Source organism: Cyanistes caeruleus, chromosome 10, assembly GCF_971803275.1.
Source record: "Cyanistes caeruleus chromosome 10, bCyaCae1.hap1.1, whole genome shotgun sequence".
Taxonomy (NCBI): domain Eukaryota; kingdom Metazoa; phylum Chordata; class Aves; order Passeriformes; family Paridae; genus Cyanistes; species Cyanistes caeruleus.
In genome coordinates, this window is record NC_141710.1 from 16,347,198 (window position 1) to 16,367,824 (window position 20,627).

Here is a 20,627-nt window from a genome sequence, read left to right on the forward strand (position 1 = left end):
TAATTGTCTACATTTATTTCATTTGTAACACAGCAGGAAAAAAGTACAGACACTTTCCAGACACAGGAAACCAGAGTGTTTTTCAGGACTGGCTTCTAAGACATGTAACACAACAAGGAGAGATTTGCACTGCATTTGAGCTAAAAATGAGAACCCTAAAGCTGCACAAATACCGGCACACTACCAAACCTGTGTCTGTGCCTCTTAAATCTCTAATGCTGAGCAACCTAGCGCAGAACTGCACAGAGCTTGTATGGATGGGGTTTCATGGTGCTCCCAAAGATAATGTCTGTGTTAACTTCCTTAACTCCTTCTGGTACAGTGAACTTGAATTTCTGCAGCAGGCTGCAGAATATGATGAAAAGCTCCATCTTGGCCATCGTCTCTCCCAGACAAACACGGTGACCTGCAAGGGGTGAATGGAAAGAGAAGTCAGTCCCCACCAAGGTCTGCAACCAGCACCTGTTTCCCAGCTTTTCACAGGAGTGTTGCTCAGCAAGGAACTAAGAGCTTTGCTGAATTTGACAATTTCTTCTCAGACTGAACTGGACACACAACTGAGATATCTGCAATTCATCTTAGCAGTATCTGCCCATATTATAGAAAAGATACCAGAGATGCTTCTCAGAAGTTTCATTCTTGCTTCCTAATCTACAGGATTCTCTAGTTTTATGAAAGAGATTTCAGTCTTTTGATTCCAAATAAAAACGACAAGAAGGCATCTTTAGGTTCCCTCACATTTTCCACTTAGCACTGACTTATCTTCCCTAATAACAGTGAAAAATCAGAAGACAGATGACATTCTACACCTGATAAAACATTTTCCTACATAATGGTTTCAGTGAAAAGAACATATTAAAGAAAAATCTCTTCCCAACTTATCAATTAACTCTGTCAAGGATATAATTCCCATAGACAGACAGTGACAAACTCTGAAATGCAGTGGTCAGGTTATTCAATTTGGATGTGAGAAATCAATTCCTCTTCTGCCCAATTTAGACCAGAAACCTGAGCCTGACATTTTCACATCTCAACTGACAGCTCTGACAATCAGGCTATTCCCTCCTGGCATGATCCCCCAGAGCTTCTGTTTGTTTAAGCTTCTATAAACTCACACACTGGTGAAAGAGTGATTCCAGAAGCTCCACAGGAAAGACATAGATTTTTGGATGTATTTGATCCAGCTTCTGGATCTCCCATTCATCTGTCTGCACTGATGAATATTGAATTATTTATACAAAATAAATCAGCTCCAGCACAGCAGCCTGGCACAGAATATCCACTGTAATGGCATAACCTGGCATATACAGAGGAGGACCAAGGGCAGCAGTGTAAAGACTCAAGTTCCTAAGTAACTGGGAATTTTGGGACCTTACTCATTTTATCTTCTCTGCATTTTCATAAAAATCTAAGATCAAGCATTTATACAGTTGCCAAACAACTTATTCTTGCAGACAAACATTTTTCTGGGCTGGGAAAACCACATGTTCCTGCATTTTGGGGTAACACTCCCCTTTGGCCTTCTCCACAATGAAAATAACACAACTTCATCTAACCTACATAACTGGGCTCAGTTCATAGTGCACTCACCTGCTGAGAAGGCCAAGAAGGCCTCTCGGGTCACAAAATTTCCATCCTTGTCCAAGAAATGGTGAGGGTTGAACTGGTGAGGTGTCTCCCAATAGGCAGGGTCAAAAAGAGCAGAGTCTACATTGGCCATAATTATAGTGCCCTGAAAGGAAGATGTGCTTGGCACAGTTCTGTCTGTGCCAACAGAGATTCCAGCTGTAATTCTGCACATGGAAATGCAGCAGAAATTAAAGATTACATAGTTAGGGGAAAAACAATCTCAAGGGTTCTGAGGGGGGTTTTTCTTCAAAAAATAAAAAAGGAAAGAAACTTCAGTACTTAGGGTTCAGGGATTTCCCTGCTGTATTCCTTCACATCTCTTTTTCCAGTCTGTTAGCAAATGCCATAGAATGTGTGGTCTGCAGTTCTTTAGCACCTTATCCTAAATCTAGTGAAATGACCTTCCTGTCCTGAGCTGGAGAAGAAAGGGTTTAATGGTAAACCTTTACTTGTGGCCAAAGATCCATTGGAATAGAAGGAATATCTGTACCTTTGGAATGTGATACCCCAAAACTGTGGTATCCTTCACAGCTTCTCTAGGAATTGTGATTAAAACAATGCTGCTGAAGCGGAGGATCTCATGAATCACAGCATTTGTGTACGGCAGCTTCTTCCTATCCTCGTAGCAGATGAGATGGGAGGGACTCAGAACAGCATCCAGCTCTTTCTGGACTTTGTCTAAAAAAAATTAAAATACCCATTATAAATACAGGAATGTTGTTTGGCGCGAAACAGAGTTTTCATTTCCTTTTTAGAGTATAGTAGTGATTGAAAAATTTACAATATATAAAGAATTTATACTTACCATATCCTAAAGTGTAAATGCATTTATACAACCAGCTAATTATAATTTTACTACACTCTGTTTCCCTGTTTATAGGTTCTATGTTCAGACCCTCTTTCCACAGGCTCAGCAGATTTATGGAGCATTATATTAAAAGGAGGGGGAGAAAACTCTAAGTATAACAAGACCTTCTTATTAAGAGATCAATTCTGTTGATCAAATCAAGTTGTTGATTTTACTCCAGGTTAATTACAGACTCACAGCACACTAATGAGGGCAAGCAAGCCATCCCATCAAGCTGATACATGTGTAATACTGAGAACTGAAACAGGATCATATTACTAAAGCATCACCAAGTGTTAATCTCTTTGGACTGCTATCTAAGCTTCAGTAACTAACACACCTTATACAGTCTCAAATGGTTTGGGGTCAGATTTCATACTTAAAACTTGGGCTAGTAAGCTAAGAGGCACTTTTTTCTTTATAATTTATCAGAATTTAAAATTCATGTGTGTGCACAGGGCTCTGTTCTTCTAGCATTCTAGCACCACAAGCATGAAAAGAATTTCTAGCCCTCAGCCTGAGAATCAAGAACATGGCTTAATAATTCATCACCTCTGAAAACCCTCTACCAAATCATCCAAAAATTTTGAAACTAGTGTGGAACTATACTCCAGTCTAGAATTTCTGGATCATCTTTTTGTCTTCCTATTATTTTCCTCCTTCTCTGCTTAATATTCCCATATATTAGAATAAATATATCTATTTTACAGAAATTCAATTGATGTTTCAGTTAATGAACTCAAATAATACAACCTTATTACACACTCTGGATACCAGAAAAGCATCACTATTCCCTAACCCAAACTCTTATTTCACCTTGTGTGTTTTCAGCCTGTATCTCCCAATATATGCTTACAGTGCTGAAAGTCTGACAAAAATCAGCAAGACCCAATACAATATCAGAACCTAAATAGCCCTGAATTTATTTTAAAAACTGTCTGAATTTTTTTACTACATTGGCTTATTAAAAGCAAAGTTCAGGAATTATCTTTTAAAAAAGAAAGCTTGATCTTAAAAAAACCCTTGATTTTAGCAAAAAAAAAAAAAAAAAAAGAAAAAAAAAAAGATAAAATAACAGAAAATTTCTCTACTTGAATCATATCCATGTTTGTGTGTATAACTCACCTTGGACGTCAGGATAAACCAACATATAGAGCAGAGCCCAGCGCAGAGTGGTGGCTGTGGTCTCTGAGCCACCCAGGAAAAGGTCAAAAACAGACTGCACCATGTTGTCTTCATCAAATGTAGAATTGGGCACATTTTTAGTCTACAAGTGTCAATGAGAATGGTAAAATGGGGTATAGCTGTGTAACAGCACTAAGATAGACAGTGATCACTGTATCTAAGGGAACAAGATTTCTATAGGACAGAGAAAATATAAATTCTTGAGCAGAACACAGATACAGGCAAAGACTTTACTCAAATGAGTACACTGATATTGTTAAATTACAGGTGCAGTTGAATGTGTCAGGTGTATAAGTCCTGTTATGCTGCCTTATAAAGTGGCATGTTGACTTCTGTTCCACAGCAGAAAAACACATTTCAAGGTAGTTTTATGCCACCCATGCCACTCTCAGAACATTTGCCAATTTCAGCAATCTATCTAATATATAATGTTATCCTTTTAAAGATTTATGCTTTTTTTCAGAGCAGAGACTGCCAACATTTTAAGATTGTCATGATACTCATACAGCACTACTCTGCACAAAAGTAATACAACAAGGCAAAAATGAATCAGAATTAGGCAGCCATCTAAATAGCTGCACCTTTTCAAGGTCCTCCCTGCTGCCCAGCCCACACTAAGGATTCCACAGTATGATAACAAACCAATGTAAATAATGTGTACTTCCAGAACCAATTATTGAACTAACTATTCAAAGTTCATATTTTGAGTTTGACAAGCAGAGTTTTCAAGCTGTACTTGTCCAGTTCTGCAGTAATGTTGTTGTGGACAGAAAACAGCAGGGAAGGGGCAGGGAACCCATTATGGTTGGATCTGTGTCATGTACAGCGCTGATTACTCACTTTCTCTATCTGCTTCAGGTAAAAGTCAATGAAATCTTCTGGTTCATCTATTCTGCCTTTTTCCCTGTGGCTTTTGATTTCCTGCCTTACAAAGGAATGAACAAAATCCCGGGAAAATCTTGCTTTATTTTGAGGTCCTGGGAGGTGCTCTGCAAACCACGGGAACACTTCACACATCTGGGGAGCAGGAATTCAGCACAGAGGAAGTTAGTGACACTGAAGAGCCTTGTGATAGACATGTAGCATGAACAGTTTTGGTGTTAAATTACTGAATTAGTTGCTCTGGGAAAAGTCCTGTGGCATCAAAAAGAAATGTTCAGTACATGTTGAATACATAAAAGCACATTAAAACCACAAATTAGGGACAGCACAGTTTCCACCCTGGATTTTTTTCCCATCCTTACTGCAGAACTCCATCTGTATTTTTCCTGTTAATTCACCAACAAAATAATTTACTTTTGCAGATAGATGTAACACGCATCAATATTAATGTCTGATGTTAATAAACTTTTTTGTCTACCACCTTAGCATCAAAAAAAAAATAATAATAAAAAAAAATCATTCTCTTTCATTCTCGCACAGAGTATCATCTTTTCACCTTAGCAATACTCATATTTCCATTACAGGAAAGTTCATTATCCCAAGCACATTACCTTTGTTAAGACATTCTAATAAAGATTATTAATACAATATTCATAATTGAATCATGTCAAACCCAAAGCAGTGGGAGGTCCAGTTCATATTCACAGTCAGACTATTTATCAGCATTCAATAATGCAATACTTTAATAATATACATACTGATATAATTATATTTCAATAAATAATGAGCTCAATAATTAAATAAGTTGCATATTAGTATTATTCTAATAAGAAATATATAATCTTGTAAGTAATATTCTCACATAATAAATGTGGCTGTTCCCAAAAGCCACTATATGATTGAAGGCTTCAATCAGCTGGTGGAAGGTTTTGTCTTCTAGGGAGAAACGATGTCCAAAAACCACAGCACAAATCACATTGGAGACAGCGTGGACAATGGGGAAGGAAGGGTCAACAGCTTCTCCTGCAGACAGAGAAAAACATTAATCTCCAAAGCACTTCCTTCTCCTCCTTTGCTATTTGGGAACAAGATTATAGTGACATTTTATAACAGATGTCCCCTATGATATTTATACTGTTACTCAGAAACACCCAAAATTCACTAGGAAATGTAACAAAATATAAACCCCACTCAAAAATGAAGACACAAAAGCTTCAAATCTTAAACTCCTGGCCTTGTTTTTTAAATTTGCTTCCCTTTATGCTTTCTTTTTTCTTTTTAAATCTCAATTTTGGTGTTGCTCACAAAATAGAGACCACTGAGGTCCAGCTGTACAATAATCTCAAGGGTTCTGAGGGGCTTTTTCTCAAAAAAAAAAAAAAATAAGCAAAGAAACTTTGTATTTTGGGTTCAGGGATTTCCTTCATAGCTCTTTTTCTGTTAGCAAACCCCACAGAATGTGGGGTCTGCAGTTCTTTAGCACCTTATCCTACATCTGCCGATCTAAGGTGTGCTCCAAATCCATTCTATTCTGTAACAAAAGTAGTGTTTACACTTAGAGTCAAGCAGTCTGTGTTGTGTCTGTCCCCAAGCACTGTGTCAATGCCATACCCTCTCTGTCTCTGAAGAACTCGACCAGGAAACGAGCCTCTGTTTGTATCCCACGCTCCATTCCTTTATTCCCCATTCCCAGCTTTCGGAGAGTTCCAATTCCAAAATGCCTCTGTTGTTTCCAGATGAGACCATTTGAGACCAAGATACCTTTAGCCACCAAGAGTAAATTTTATATGTCATATTAAAGTTCATATAACTGTAAATGATGAACACAGTAAGTGCCATCTTCTCATCACTCAGAGAGGAGGGACACTTCAGGACAGTGTTCTTTGAATTGAATGTTGTTAGAGGCAGAGAAAACACCTTGGTTAAGATATTCCCATCCCTGCAAAAAACCCACTTGGATCTCTGGACTCACACACCTGCCCTCCAAACTTAATTCTATTATTTCTGAAGCATCTGTCTCTGGTCTTTGAGATCCTTCTACCAGGATCTTTACACCAAATATCGAGCTCTCATCTTGGAAAGGTCCCTTCTGGAAGGACAATGAAGCCAGGGCAAGAACCACCCAACCAAAATGAGAAGGAAAAGTAGGCTTTAGCCAATCTGCAAACAGCATCTTTGGATCAAGAGTTCCTGTGGGACAAAAAGGAATCCCAGGCTACTCTGCTGTGAGTCTGTGTTCTATCAGAGACCACCCAGCATGAATTATTTGTTTGGTGGGGAAATTCCTTCCACCAGTCTAGCCTGCACTTCCCCTGGGAAAGCCAGCTTGCTCCCCAAGACAGCTGCTTCACTGCAGACTGGGATAACTCTCCCCTATTCCTTCTGCTGTCCTGGGAACAAGGGACAGGCAGGTGGTATTTGTGTGGCAGAATCAGAAACTTGCAGCTGAGCTGCAGCTGTTTGTTAAAGCCCTCCCTGCTACAAATTACAAATTTTACGGCACTTGTCACAACTCAGCTACTTTTCTCCACAGCACCCAGATAAAAAGTGGCAATACAAGATCCTTCCAAATGAAGGATGAAATGTCCACAGACTTAATCTCTGTATCTTAAAGTGGTTTTTCTCTAATTACATTAGCTAGCATTACAAATTAAAACTTTCCAGTCTGTAGTTCTGAAATGAATCCTGACAGAGGGTAAAGGCATCTGCTGTACATTCTCTAAATAAGAGGCTGATGGAAACAAGTTCAATTATTTCTGTTTTAAACATATCACTCTTTATTCTCCATCCACTGTGATTCAGCAGTGTTTGTGATAGCAAATACAATGCTTTGAACACTGGCTAACAAATTGAAAGCTCCACTGACCTTCATGTGACTTTGTACTTCAGAACAAGATCAGAGTTGTGTATATGATTTCCTTACTACAGCCTTTGTTGTAAACAAACAGCTGGGAGCATAAAGATTTACTTTAGTCTCAGCTTGCAGAGGAGGCCACAGACTCAGGATTATTTCAAATCAGGACACACAGAATACACTAAGAATGGACAAACAAGACCATGCTGCTCTGGTAAGATTCTGAAATACATGGGTGACAGTGGGATTTGGAGACCACTTTGGATGATGCTTCAGAATTATATAATTCACCTTGAGCTGACAGAAGAAGTCACTTGGGAACTAAGAGGTTTTCAGTAAGAAAAACACAAAAGGAAACAAAGAAAGTCAAGGGTGAAGTCCTTCCACTGACATGAAAACCTTACCCTTTCCTTCTGCCATTTTGTTGAAAATGTAGCTCTGCAGTCGCCCTGAAACATCCTCCGAGTTGTTGGTGAGACCGTTCTTCACAGCTTGGAACCCATAGAGCACCACAATAGGTCTGTGACCCATCCACAGGGTGCAGATGTTGCCATAGGTTTTTGCCAGCTGCAGGTAAGATCAGCGCCAAAAAAAATACCCATGGGAGAAACATCAACAAATGTGCACACATGATGGGCTGCTCTTCTCCAGCACAACGCTACTCAGGGGTTCTGGAGATGAAAAGGGACAGTGGCTGAGTTTTGTGGTGGGGGTGCTTTCCACAGGAAGGATCTGGGCTCTCCCTGGGAACACAGCACCCACAGAAATGTGAGCAAGAAAAAATGGTCCCTTTCTAGAACTTGGCCTTGGTTACCTTTGCAATACCAACAATAGGGTAAATGCCCCTGTGTCTTTATGGATCTATGTAAGGTTTCCTGTGAAATTTCACCCGCCCATTGTTGGTTACATTTTTCAACTCCGTATTTCATTCCCTCAGACAACAACCAGAATTCCTTGAAATTATGAATTGCAGGTGTAACTCCCCTTCTATTACTACAGATTTCACGTTTCAATGGCAGGAACTCTTCCTGTCTTATACTGAAATACTTTCAACTGAGGCATCTAAGCGTAGATCCCTTCTCTGGGTAGTGATAGGGACTCCTCTCAGGCAGTGCTGTGGGTATTCTGCAAGGACAAAATCCGTGATGCTAGACCAAGAACCAGTACAGGTCTGTCCTCTCACAGTGATTAACATGTACCCATCAGAATATTTTAGCATCACGGTCTTTTACGCTCCCTTCAGCTGCAGCCAGCTACCCACTGACCTGCAAGTTGCACTTAGCACATAAGGTAAAGGAAGCAATTTGAAAAACACAGTAACATACTGGGTTCTTTTGTGACATCTTGTGGCTCAGTGGAGGATGTTGAAAACAGAAAGAATCTGTATTAACAGGCTTATCATGGACCTAATTCTTCTCATCAGTTCTTTCCTTTCACCATCATTTACATCTTTAGTTTATCTGCAGAGAGCACATTCCAGACTGGACCTCAGAGAAACGACGGATCAAAGGATTTGGCTGCATATGGGATACAATCCTGTTTCCATTCCCGGACAGCAGAAGATGTCCTGGTGTGCTTCTCACAGCTTCTGAATTCAAGACACTTAGTTTTATTTTTTTTTTTTAATATATGCCAGTGATAGAAAATCTGAGAATCACGTTTTTCTTTCAAGGCCAAAGATTCCCTTAAATATATAAGTCTTTTCTGAGGCAAAATTACTAAGTTCAATTCTGTTTAAGTTGTACACATATCAGCTTTCATACGAATTAGACTGTCTGCAGGTTTTTACCTTAACTTGTTCAGGCACTTCACTTCCACAATTCACTTTCTCTCAGGGTTCTCCCTGTTACCACATCAGCCTATCAACAACCATCATCATTTTTTATAGGTTTTGCCTCAATAGCTCTTAAGTTCACCTGCAAATATAGGAACTTAAGTTCACCTGCAAATACATACCTTTTTCAGGCTCCCATGATCTGCTCTAAAGTTTATCCACCAGACGCTTCCAATAATGGGAAATGGGGTTGGTCCAGGAGGAAATCCACGACTCTTCCATTGCAGATTCAGGAACTGTGCACTCAGAAGAAACAAAACCAGAGATATGAGAATTACACTTATCATCATTTCACACTTCCAAACTCTTATTATAAAATTGCTACAAATCTGTCAGTTGAAATGGCTCTGTATTGTTCTTCTTAACTCTTCCCTGTCACATTAAAGATTTCTGAATTTTCACTTCCCTGCTTTCCTACCACTGTCCCTGATCCAAGAAAATGAGGATTATTTCCATTCTTGAGTGTTATTTAATACATCACCATGCTGCAATATGCTAATGATACCATTATTTAAAGATCCAGCAGAGGCTGGATCAGAGAAGGTGGGAACCTCAGCCAGAAACATCCCTTTGAGCAATCAGTTTTATGGAAGGTGTCATTCAAAATACTGCCTACGTGCATGCCAAGAACTCAGGTACAAAGTTGCAGCTGTCAGGTGAAGGCAGGAACACTGATCCTGTAGCATTCTCGGGGCAGAGGTAAAAGGAAGCAGCCAGTAGCCTTGTAAAACAGTGGGTACAGATGCAGACTTGGGAACCAAGAGCAATGAAGTGTTGTAATTTGAGTTTTCACAGTAAACAATACAGATCAACTGTAAATAGCACAGTGAAGAATCAAAAATAACTAGTGGTTCCTAGATGGCAAAAAGTGTTACAGACATCACAATAAGTTCCATTTTGGTGTTGAGTTCTTGTCCCCTATGAGGCTTTATGAATTAGTTTCTGCCTTATCTCAGTAGCAGGAGTCTTGCTCAGCAGAATAAATTCCAGAGCCTGTAATTCTTTGCTTTATTTTTAATTCACAGCATTTGAAGCAGCACATGCAAAGACCTCCTCAACAGAAAGCAAATCCCTACAAACAGGAGCAGTTCTTAAAAGATTTCTAGAGTACAGCTAGTGGAACAGGCTGTGTGGAATGTTGGTGCTTTCTCTGTGGCTGTGCTCCTTTCACAGCAGAGATGTCCCTGTGGGCTGTTATTCTGTCTCAAGATTTGCTGTCCAAAAACACTCAACTCATTCTTGCAACTCTACTTGCATAATCCATTGGTGTTATTTATCAGCTGGCAGAAAGGACATCAGGCATGTTTTGAAAGATCTTTTCACATTTTATTCATTCATTCAAGTTCTTCGGTAGCATTCAAGCATATGTCAACCACTCTTGGCAAGGGCAAGAACCCTTCCCTGGAGAAAAAAATCCTTCCTTACACAGTAATTAATCTGGGTTGTATTCCAGAAATTTCTTCCAGTGCTCAGGAATCAGTTGCAATATATTGCAAATATATTTGCAATAACCATACTGTCCTGCAGGAATAGAGGAGTTGGTCCTAGGCTGTCTCTAAACCTCTGTCCCTGGCAAATTAATCTGAACAAGTCTTACCTCAAATTTTCTGTTCTGTTCACAACATCTGACATTCCAAGTGCAGCATCTGGGCTAAGAGATACTGCTCTGGAAAATTGTCAAAAAGAATGCTGAGGCTGCAAATACTCAAACATTAGGAAATGCCAAAAGTAAAACTGTCTGTACAACATTAATTACTTCTTCCTGACACTTCAGTGAGAAAAGGGTATGTGCTATGTTTACTTTCTGAAATTCTTGTCTCTGTTCAACTCTTCTGCAGCTGACTGCAGAACACTGCCAAGATTACACAGCACTTCACAAACCAGGGAGACGGAAAGGGCACCAGGCCTTGGTAGCTCCCACACCAAGAGGATATCCAGCACCACAGCAAGGTCTGCACTGCTTTCACCTGAATAGCACTGCGTTACAACACCAAAACAGGCAAAACTAACCAACCAAACAGAACAAACAACAACAAAAGCAATGGGAAAACAAAAAGAGGAATGTTTACAGCAGTCACTTTCCTTCCTAATAGGTAGAGCTCTTGCTTTTTCTAATTCTGCTCTCACTGCATGCCAGTGATGCAAAAAACTTGGTAAATCTCTATTAGACTATATATACCAACTGGTTTTATTTTGAGACGACTGAGATGATTGTGTATTACTAGCAGGAAGAGAAAGCAATGGATGCTACAATTCATTGTAATGCAGAGTGACAATTTAAATTAACTCCACCAATGTATGTGAATTGCAGGACTTAAGTGCACAAATTACGGACTAAAATACAAATAAAGTAAATGTGAGATCAAGTAGGTAGAGACAGGTAATTACAGAGAAGCTTTCTGCAAACAAGTTGTTTTGGCGAAAATCAGTTTTCCTGGTTCCAATAGCTTCATCAGATGTGATCAGCACCTCTCCATGCAAGCCTTACTCATTATTATCTGACAAATACTGTCATAAGAGCTGCTTGGCAGAGATGGAAGATGTTTAGTCAGCTCAGAAAACCCTCATTTCTAATGAAGGTTTTAGAGCAGAGGAGTGGGAATAAAATACAGGGAAAGAACAGAACAGAAACAGTCATACCTGCCATCTACAGCTTGACTTTCATTACTCAAACTTCAAGTTCTTTTGAAAAGTGAACATAGGGTTGATTAGGCCCACAGTGATAAATCAAATTCATGAGAGTCACAGACAAGGTATGAACAAATCTAGGAACAGAATCTGAAATTTCAAGTCCCATTCCAGTACTTTGTCTATGCAACCTAAAAAGTTCATCAATCTTCAAGTCCCAACAAAACAGACGACAGCAGGAGGCAAAAACCTACCTACTTTCTTCATAATACATGTCAGCAAAGTTCTCTTTTCCTGAACTGAACAGAAACACAGAATGGGAATTTCTTTTGCTCACATTTCCCAGTCTTGTGTTCATTCCAGCTATGCTGTAAGCCACATTCTCCCTCTCTAAGCGCTTGCCTGGACATAGAGTGTCAGTGTAACTCTTCCCTCAGAGAAATTCTGATACCTCCAATGTTAACAGCTCCTATTATGAAGCTCTTGAAAGATGAGGGAGTGCAGGGGAGGAAGGGACAGCTAAATTGATCCAAATCCAAATTAGCATCTCCACTGGGGGGTGGAAAAAGAGAAACAAAAAAACCCCGAAACCCACAAACAAATCCCAAAACCCGCTTAGTAATGCCTGTGCTGTTTAGCTTGAGGCCAGGCCAGGCAGCAAGAGCACCAGGCAGTGTTTTCTAGCACGTGCTGAGCCTGTCCCTGCAACAGACAAAAAATGAGCCCTGGTTTTCTGTCAGAGCAGATGGCACACGCTCTGAGCAGAGGTGTGCCAGGAGTCCTTTCCACCCCCAATATGCACATTTATCATTTGCTTCAAACCTTCCTAAAGATGCTCTTCTTTGCTTCCCACTCCTGTGGCCTGAAATCTTCATTACTAAAGCAGGTTTCCTCATCTGCTCAAAACAATCCAACTCAATAGCTGTCATCTTAAGTGGAGATGCAGCTCTTGCAATAGTATTAGAGTCAGAGGAGATCAAGCAAGATTTATGTGAACAGCTACTACACACATGTACTGAAAATATTAAAATCCATGGTTATTGAAACAGCTTCCTTGCTTTTTCTCTCCTTGTGAACTTCAGCCCAATGTTTTGTAAAATAACTTTGCCTTGCTGTATTTCAGTTTGCCCATAGCTCTCACCTAGCAGCTGGCAAAGACACTGCCCACAGTGTTCAAAGGGTCCAGGCTCAGACTAATGCTTGTGGTGGGCTCAGAATTATTCAGCTGACCCAGATTTCTCTCACATTAAGCCCTTTTCTTTCTTTTTGTTTTCTTAAGTTGCATCATAATTACTATTATTAGTAGGCAACTTCATGGCTTAACTCATCTTAATTCTCGTTATTTTAAGTGTATAAATCATACCCTCATTGATAGGCATGAGAGCATCAAGAGTTTTCAGGAGCCTTTAACTGCTGCAAAACTTGCAAACTTAACAAGTGATTCTGTGCACAAATAAGAAATAGAACAGCACTCACTTCCTTTTAACCACACAGGACCAGCTGGATGAAATGGGGAGAAATAAAACAAATGAAGAAATTAAATTCTCATGCACACAAGCAGCAAGTGAAGTTAGTTAAATAGTTTCATCAGGTAACTAATTTTAAAGTCTCAAATAGCATCAAAATCTGAAAAATGGGTGGATAAATAACTGCTCAACAGCATGACTCAGTAACACTGCAATTTTTGATATACATATGGAACTGCCAGAACTGGTTAACAAAACCATAAAAGTTATTGAATTTCAAATTGCTTCCCTCAGTTTTTTGTTGATTTAACTCTTCAACTGTAAGATTCATAGAACCATGCTGCTGGAAATGATGCTTATCAAATTCTTCTGTTTCCATCTCACTGCCCAAAAAACCCTAAAAAAACAGATAACAGAGGCACAGGCATGTCCTTGGCCTCTGATGGCTGCTCCACTTCCACACTTCCTGCAAAAGCATCTGCACATGCAGCACATCGAAGCAGAAGTGGTGCATGAAACTGCACAGAGAATTCTGGTGGTGGCTGCTCAGGAAAGTAAGGCAAGAAAATGCTGCAATTTCACTGCTACCCTGTGAAACTGCCCCTGTGTTTCCTGCTGGAACCTGAAGTTATTACAATCTACTGCAGAAAAAAAGACCAATTGTCATCTACACATTTCTCAAGACTGACTCATGCAAGACTGTATTTACCACGTTTTCTTTTACTAACCCCCACACACCAAAAAAAATAAGCTCATCAGAAAACTAACTGCAATGAGTGTCCATATCTGTAACTCTCAGTTTCTTGAACTTTAATTCAGTTCTTAAGAAGCCCATGGATATCATTAAATCTTTATATTTCAGGATTACAACATATATTTTTTCCAGTTGACTACCTTGATTTGCAGAAACTTTTTGAGCTGAAAAGTGCAGACTGAAAAATTCAGCAGGCCTGCTCAGCAAAATTATGATAAACTTTTGAAACATGCAACTTGTACAATTGTATGGATTTCCTTAATCTTCTATTTAGAATTGAAGATAGAATTAGCTAGGTTCTTGAACAAGGTGTTGACAATTACTGCATATTATATCAGTAAGTATGAAAAGTAAGTCTCAAGTTAAAATTTGCTACACACTGATACAAACCTCTCTGATAAATTTACGGGATCCACAACTCAGGAAGGATTAAAAGTTTTGCCTCTTCCACTTATTTGTTCTTTTCCACAGATCTAATAGAACCTGTGCATGGTTTCATCTGCAAAATTTGCACCAGAAGATTCTAAAACTTAGCATAAAATTAAAATTTTTTAAAAAGAAAAGTTAGAAAACATCATATAATCTGATGGATAGAAAAGTAATCTCTCACTCGTGTTCGCATAATATCATAACCTAGGATGTGATAAAAGGGGAAAGAAGATACTCTTCAAATTATTAAATTACCATTTGTTTTTCTTATTGAAGACAATTGTTTAGCTTTATGCTGCATGAATTCATTCTTTTACACCTCAGAGACCTTAGATATCAAATAGATATTTCTTCTTCTATAAAGAAACCACACAATAATCGTAGTATTTCAGAATGACATTTGCTAATGCATTTCAATGTTTAACAACATGAAAGTGCCTGAGGTGTTACCATTATGCAAAACTCTTGAAAACCTGGGATAACTATTCAATAATTGGCACTTCGACCCACTTTCAAGATTAATAAGGAAACAAAATTCTAAGTGAAAAAAGAGACAGATCACAATTACAGACCATAAAAAAAGAGTGGGTGTGGCTTGGCTAACCACAAAGGATCACACAGTTTGGTTTTCTAAGGAGTTCTGCTTGGGGAATCTGTAGATTGTCAGAGAGAGATGGCTACCAGAGGCATATCCTTAGAAAGAGTTTGGATTCAATAGAAGAAGCATATCTCCACGAATCCAAATTTTCAGAAGTCATACATTAAAAAAAAAAAAAAAAAAAAAAAACAGAAAAAGATAATACCAAAAAAAGTCAAAACCCAGTGAGAAGTTCAAATTTTGATAAAATGTTGGGGATTACTGAGATTTTTATAGCTCTAGTAGTGTGTCTCCTGATTTTGCAGTTCCTCAAGATGCAATGGATGCGTACCCAGCTTCCTCCAGGACCAGTTCCCCTCCCCATCATCGGAAATTTATGGCTGCTGGACTTCAAACTTCGCCGAGAAACTCTCAGTAAGGTATTTATTTATCTCTGTGGTTGAAAATCAGTCAGAATATATTTTAACTTAAATTGTGCATTGCATAGGAACAGCCTAAAATGCTATTTTTTTAAACCTCAATCTTGATCACCAGCCAGTTTCAAAGATTCCGAGGACCCTGCACGTATTAATATTAAAAATATTTCTGAGTAATAAACACCACCATTGCTTAGTCCTTGCTCTTTTCTCTCTCTTTTGGTTACATTCTCACAAGCACTGTCATAGAATGGTATTTTTTTGGCATTTTCATTCTGTTTCTGTGTTGATATCCAGCCCTGTAAGCCACTTCTAGCAGAGTTCTCCTTTCCTGACAGCAGTGCCACTGGAACATTTCCATTAGAAGACCAAATATGTGCCCTAAACAGACACTTTTCTTCCTTGTTTTTACAGCAAAAAGATTTCTTGTCTGCCATAAACAGGCTACTGCTAAAACAAAGCAGGAGAATCTGACTGCTGTTTTGTTTACAATACAACCAATCAAAATGGTTTTTAAGTTAGGAATTTGCTTCCCACTATTACAAGGAAAAATATAAGCATGGTGTGAGGAATGACAATAGAGGAAAATAAGAAATATCCTGTGGAAGCCATAGAAAAGAAAGCAAGAACATCTCTTTCTTTGTAAGTTAGAGACAAGAAAATGCCAAAATTTTGGTTCATTAATAAAATTAAGAGAAAAGCTCTGGGATTTTACCTGTAATCATTTGTTCTTTGACTCAGAGCTGACAAAGTAACCTGCTGGGTTTCTTTCTGTGAAATTTTCAGACATCTTCTTCTGAGAGATGCCCTTAGCATCTCTTCCATAAAGAACAAATATCTTCTGTTCCCAAAGCACATTAATAACAGAAAGATAATCCTTTTCTGAAACTTGCAATTCAATTTGATGACAAAAAATGGGTTTAGTTACAACTACAGAAAACTCTTAAATAAAATGATATTTGAGTGCATGCTTTCCCTGGTTTATAGTTACAAATTTCCTGTTATCAACTCTTCAGTTAACCAACATCTATGGAAACATCTACACACTGTGGATGGGACAGACACCTCTGGTTGTCCTGAATGGATACAAAGCAGTAAAAGATGGCATCATCACCCACTCAGAAGAAGTTTCTGGAAGACCTCTCACCCCTTTCTACAGGGATATGATGGGCGAGAAAGGTACAAGGTGTTCCACAAGAGTGAGAAAGAACAAGGTGTAGAGAAGGAAGATGTTTTCCTGTGCACACACATCAGCTACTGCTGTACCAGGGCATAACTGGGTTTTCATTGCAAAAATGTTTCATGCAGAGCTAAGCACAATAAAGAAAAACCAAAAATTTATTGTCTTATAAAGCACATCACTCAGTCTTTTTCCTTCCCAATAGATCCAAAGGAATACTTGCCTGGAGAAGTTGCCATTAAATTGTATCACTTCTAAACCAAGAGATTCCTCATGTAGAAGATTTCTATAAACAAAGCTGTTCAGTCCTCACCAAAACCCACTCAGTTTCCAAGGACACATTTATGAGCAGCTGGGGGTCATAAAATCCTCAGAGACGATAACTCAGCCTCTGAAATCTGAAATAATTCTATCTTGTTAGTGAAACACAACCTCATCTAAATCAAAATTTTCTTCTCGCAGTGAAAGGATTTCCCTTCTCAGCAATGAACTAAATGTTTCTGTGTTTTTCAGGTATTTTCCTGACAAATGGCCACACCTGGAAGCAGCAGAGACGCTTTGGCATGACAATTATAAGAAGTCTGGCACTTGGTAAGAATAACTTGGAGCATCAAATTCAAACAGAGGCCTGTCACCTTGTGGATATCTTTGCAAATACAAAAGGTAAATTCACTAGAAAGACAACACTTAGAGCTTTTCCTGAAATATTAGAGCTAGTAAAACTTTCACAGTATATTTTTACAAGTAATACAGATACTGTTGATGTTAGCAGAACTTCTACTGGCTTCTTAACTACATTCTTTGCAAAAAAAATGTTTTGTCTGCACAGTGGGCAATATAAAATTGGGGTTTTTTTTTAAATAAGAAGAGTTTAAAAAATGTTTATTATCAGCACAGCTGGTAATGAGCCTTATACTCAAGTAGTACAGAAAAACCCGCCTTAAAATACACAACGTGTGACCTGCTGCAAGTCATTCTAGGACAAGAGAATTTTAAGATTTGGCAGAGGAAGAACCCCAACACAAGGAATGTATCGTTCAGTTATCCAAAAAAAATTCTTTTCAAGGTTTGGATGAAATAGAAACCAATAGAGTTTTAGAAAGCTGCCAAAATAAAGCAATTAAATATAAATGTTCTGAGCAGCCAAATCCCTCACCCACATCGTGTTCCATGTGAAAACACAGGGAGGTTGCCTGAGGTCTCTCTCCTTGCACCAGGCCCATCTCTTTTCCCAGAGCAACATTCACACATCTTTAAAATGTAGGAGATGAGAAACATCATCTGCCTTGAGTCTCTGTATAGCCCAAAGCTTTACTTACCATCCAATCCCTTCTCAATTTTAAACTCAATAAATGTATTTACTCTTTCCAAGAACAACCAGGAGCACTGGACTGAAGTCAGGGATGCATTTTCCATAGAAGTATACTTCAAAGTTTGCCCTTGGAATGTGTACTTAATTTATTTTTTTCTGGATTTAATCCTTTTCAATGGGAGATGTATTCCACCCTAATGTATGATCCTTGCCTTTTCAGTCTGTGGAAAAAAATACATCAATGGTTGGATTGTTAAGCTGATACTTGTAAACCAAAAAGAGAGAAGTCATTTCTAAGAAAGGAAAATTCTATTATTTTGTTGTTTTTTTGGTTTGTTGTTTTGTTTGTTTTAGTTGGGTTTTGTTTGGGGGATGAGGGTTGTTTGTTTTATTTTTTAACTTCAAAACTTAAATATCTACCTCCATATTTGAAGACATATGTTCTAATTAATTGCTTGTGTTTCCACACAATCCAGACCTCAATTCAAAGAAGGGAAAAGAGACTTTATGTTTGTCTTTTCAGAACTGATAATCACTGTATTTTACAAGAGTAAACAGCAGATTGAAAATTAGGATTTTGTGCACTTATAATTCATACAGTTAATATGTATTAAACCAGGCTTCACTTATGTCAAATTTTTCTAAAAGTAGTCTGATCCCTTGTTGTTTTTACCATTAAAAAAAAAGTCTTCCTCGTTTTTCTTGCTGTAGTCTATTCAGAAGTTCTCACAGCACCTCCCATATTCACAGGCAAACCTTTTGACCCCCACACTTCCATTGTCCATGCAATTGCAAATATCATTTGTGCTGTTGTTTTCGGTCATCGCTTCTCCAGTGAGGATGAATCTTTCAGCAAACTCATCAAAGCTATTTATTTTGTGATCTACTTTCAAGGTACTATCTGGGGCAGGGTAAGAATCTGATTTTCTTGTTCTTGTTCCTTAAGGTGCATTTCCACTTGACAAGTCAAAAGAAATTAAAAGTCAGAGACAATAATTCATAAACATGTCCATTTCCAAACATATCATTGTTCTATAAGCCACAGTGAAGTAATAAATCATTACATATGTAATTATTGGCTTCTAATCCTTCTTTATGTCTGTAAATCACATCCTAAAATTAAAATTCTAGGTCATCACTGCTTTTCACACATTTCCAATGAGTAATCATTTGCAGAATACTGTGTATTAAAGATTCTTAGTTCTTAAAATCAAAGCAACGTCTAAAATTTAACTTTCATTTAGTCTGGCAATCTAGAAATGCAGTTAATAAGAACTAAATCTTCAAATTGATGCTCTTTTGAAAAGATATCTTGCTTTAATTCATAATTCAGATTACCATCAAGATCTGAGTTATTCCAAGCTTCCTATAACATACAGGTTACAACTTCATCACACCAAGAAGAATATTTTTTAAAGTTCTTGAAACCCTAGCTATTGCTTAACTTGTGCAGATTTTGGCACCCTGGCATTCTAAAAGACTATCAGGCTCTTCATAAAGGGATGCCTAAAAAAATTACAGTAAAAATACACAGTTGAGAAAATATGTTTGTGAGTCAGGTTCAGCACTCAATTACTCACCCATTTTCAGAACACCTGTTACATTATTAGGTATTCATCCAAAAAGAAAAATATAATCATGTTCCCTGTATTTAATCTCTCTTACTTATGTCTATTGCCTCTCATCCCAATTTGGTTGCGCACGTGTTGCAGTGACCTTACAGTTATCAGGAAATCAGAACTGGGTTCTGACATTCTTTGCTTTCTGTCTAACACCACAGCTGTACGATGCTTTCCCATGGCTCATGCACCACCTCCCAGGGCCTCATCAGGAGGTGTTTGCATACAGCAACTTCATGCACAGATTAGTCATAAAGGAGGTGCAGGCTCATGAGAGACTGAACACAGGTGATCCACGGGATCTCATTGACTTCTACCTGGCTCAAATATCAAAAGTAAGTATCTGTTTATCACACTCTCCCTTCCTTGGCTTCAATGCCTACTACAAACACTATTCCAATAATTGCCAAAGGATTTTTACATGCACACTATTTGTGTAGCACTGAAAGTGTTTGATTTGGTGGACTGCTCACTGTTATCATCAAATAATGACAGATTCTATGTGAAATATCTTAAATTATCTATTTCCCAGTCTTCTTGTGACTATACCTTACAGACCAAGGACGACCCTACTTCTACATTCAATAAAGAAAATATGGTTCAGACTGTGATTGATCTTTTGCTGGGAGGGACAGAAACAACAAGCACCACCCTTCTCTGGGCACTGCTCTACATGGTCCAATACCCAGAAATACAAGGTGAGCAAAAGCACTATCAACATCACAATGAACATCATTAGTATAATATTAGCTCAATCACTTGCAAGACATCAAAAAAACCCATAGCTATGCACATGAGTGGTGGTACATCAGCAATTGAGATCCACAAAATAGAAGGTCAATAAATGAAACAAACAGGTGTTTCCCCATCTGGCTCACCAGCAACACTAGCAGAAATTAGTAGTAGCCACAGCTTTACCTCACTAGAAGGAATTGGTAAAACAGAATAACAAGTTAAAGACATTTCATATGCAACTTAGTCTCTTCCTAACCTT

At 38.4% G+C, this 20,627-nt stretch overlaps 2 protein-coding genes across 6 annotated transcripts in view; one reads left to right on the forward strand and one right to left on the reverse strand.

Moving 5' to 3' along the window:
• LOC111933406 (cytochrome P450 2J6-like) overlaps nt 1-20,627 on the reverse strand; it is a 23,162-nt gene continuing 2,535 nt past the window's right edge. Inside the window, exons 1-14 of one of the 4 annotated variants that reach the window (XM_086844698.1) lie at nt 18,688-19,117; nt 18,022-18,235; nt 16,922-17,100; nt 16,238-16,410; nt 14,470-14,578; nt 9,354-9,467; nt 7,802-7,964; nt 6,155-6,304; nt 5,406-5,566; nt 4,502-4,678; nt 3,602-3,743; nt 2,120-2,307; nt 1,591-1,732; nt 1-406 (exon numbers count right to left, since the gene is read on the reverse strand). In XM_086844698.1, the coding sequence (XP_086700824.1) occupies nt 228-406; nt 1,591-1,732; nt 2,120-2,307; nt 3,602-3,743; nt 4,502-4,678; nt 5,406-5,566; nt 6,155-6,304; nt 7,802-7,928 (1,266 nt within the window). In that variant the 5' untranslated portion in view covers nt 7,929-7,964; nt 9,354-9,467; nt 14,470-14,578; ... (2 more) ...; nt 18,022-18,235; nt 18,688-19,117 and the 3' untranslated portion in view covers nt 1-227. Of the gene's footprint in view, nt 407-1,590; nt 1,733-2,119; nt 2,308-3,601; nt 3,744-4,501; nt 4,679-5,405; nt 5,567-6,154; nt 6,305-7,801; nt 7,965-9,353; nt 13,360-14,469; nt 14,579-16,237; nt 16,411-16,921; nt 17,101-18,021; nt 18,236-18,687; nt 19,118-20,627 lie in introns of those variants that run through there. The other 3 variants (XM_086844697.1, XM_023932944.2, XM_023932945.2) reach the window with 3 other exon arrangements.
• The window catches only part of LOC111933405 (cytochrome P450 2J2-like), a 9,310-nt gene continuing 3,768 nt past the window's right edge, over nt 15,086-20,627 (forward strand). Inside the window, exons 1-6 of one of the 2 annotated variants that reach the window (XM_023932943.2) lie at nt 15,086-15,525; nt 16,539-16,701; nt 17,216-17,365; nt 18,765-18,925; nt 19,795-19,968; nt 20,190-20,331. In XM_023932943.2, the coding sequence (XP_023788711.2) occupies nt 15,355-15,525; nt 16,539-16,701; nt 17,216-17,365; nt 18,765-18,925; nt 19,795-19,968; nt 20,190-20,331 (961 nt within the window). In that variant the 5' untranslated portion in view covers nt 15,086-15,354. Of the gene's footprint in view, nt 15,526-16,538; nt 16,702-17,215; nt 17,366-18,764; nt 18,926-19,794; nt 19,969-20,165; nt 20,332-20,627 lie in introns of both variants that reach the window. The other variant, XM_086844699.1, reaches the window with a different exon arrangement.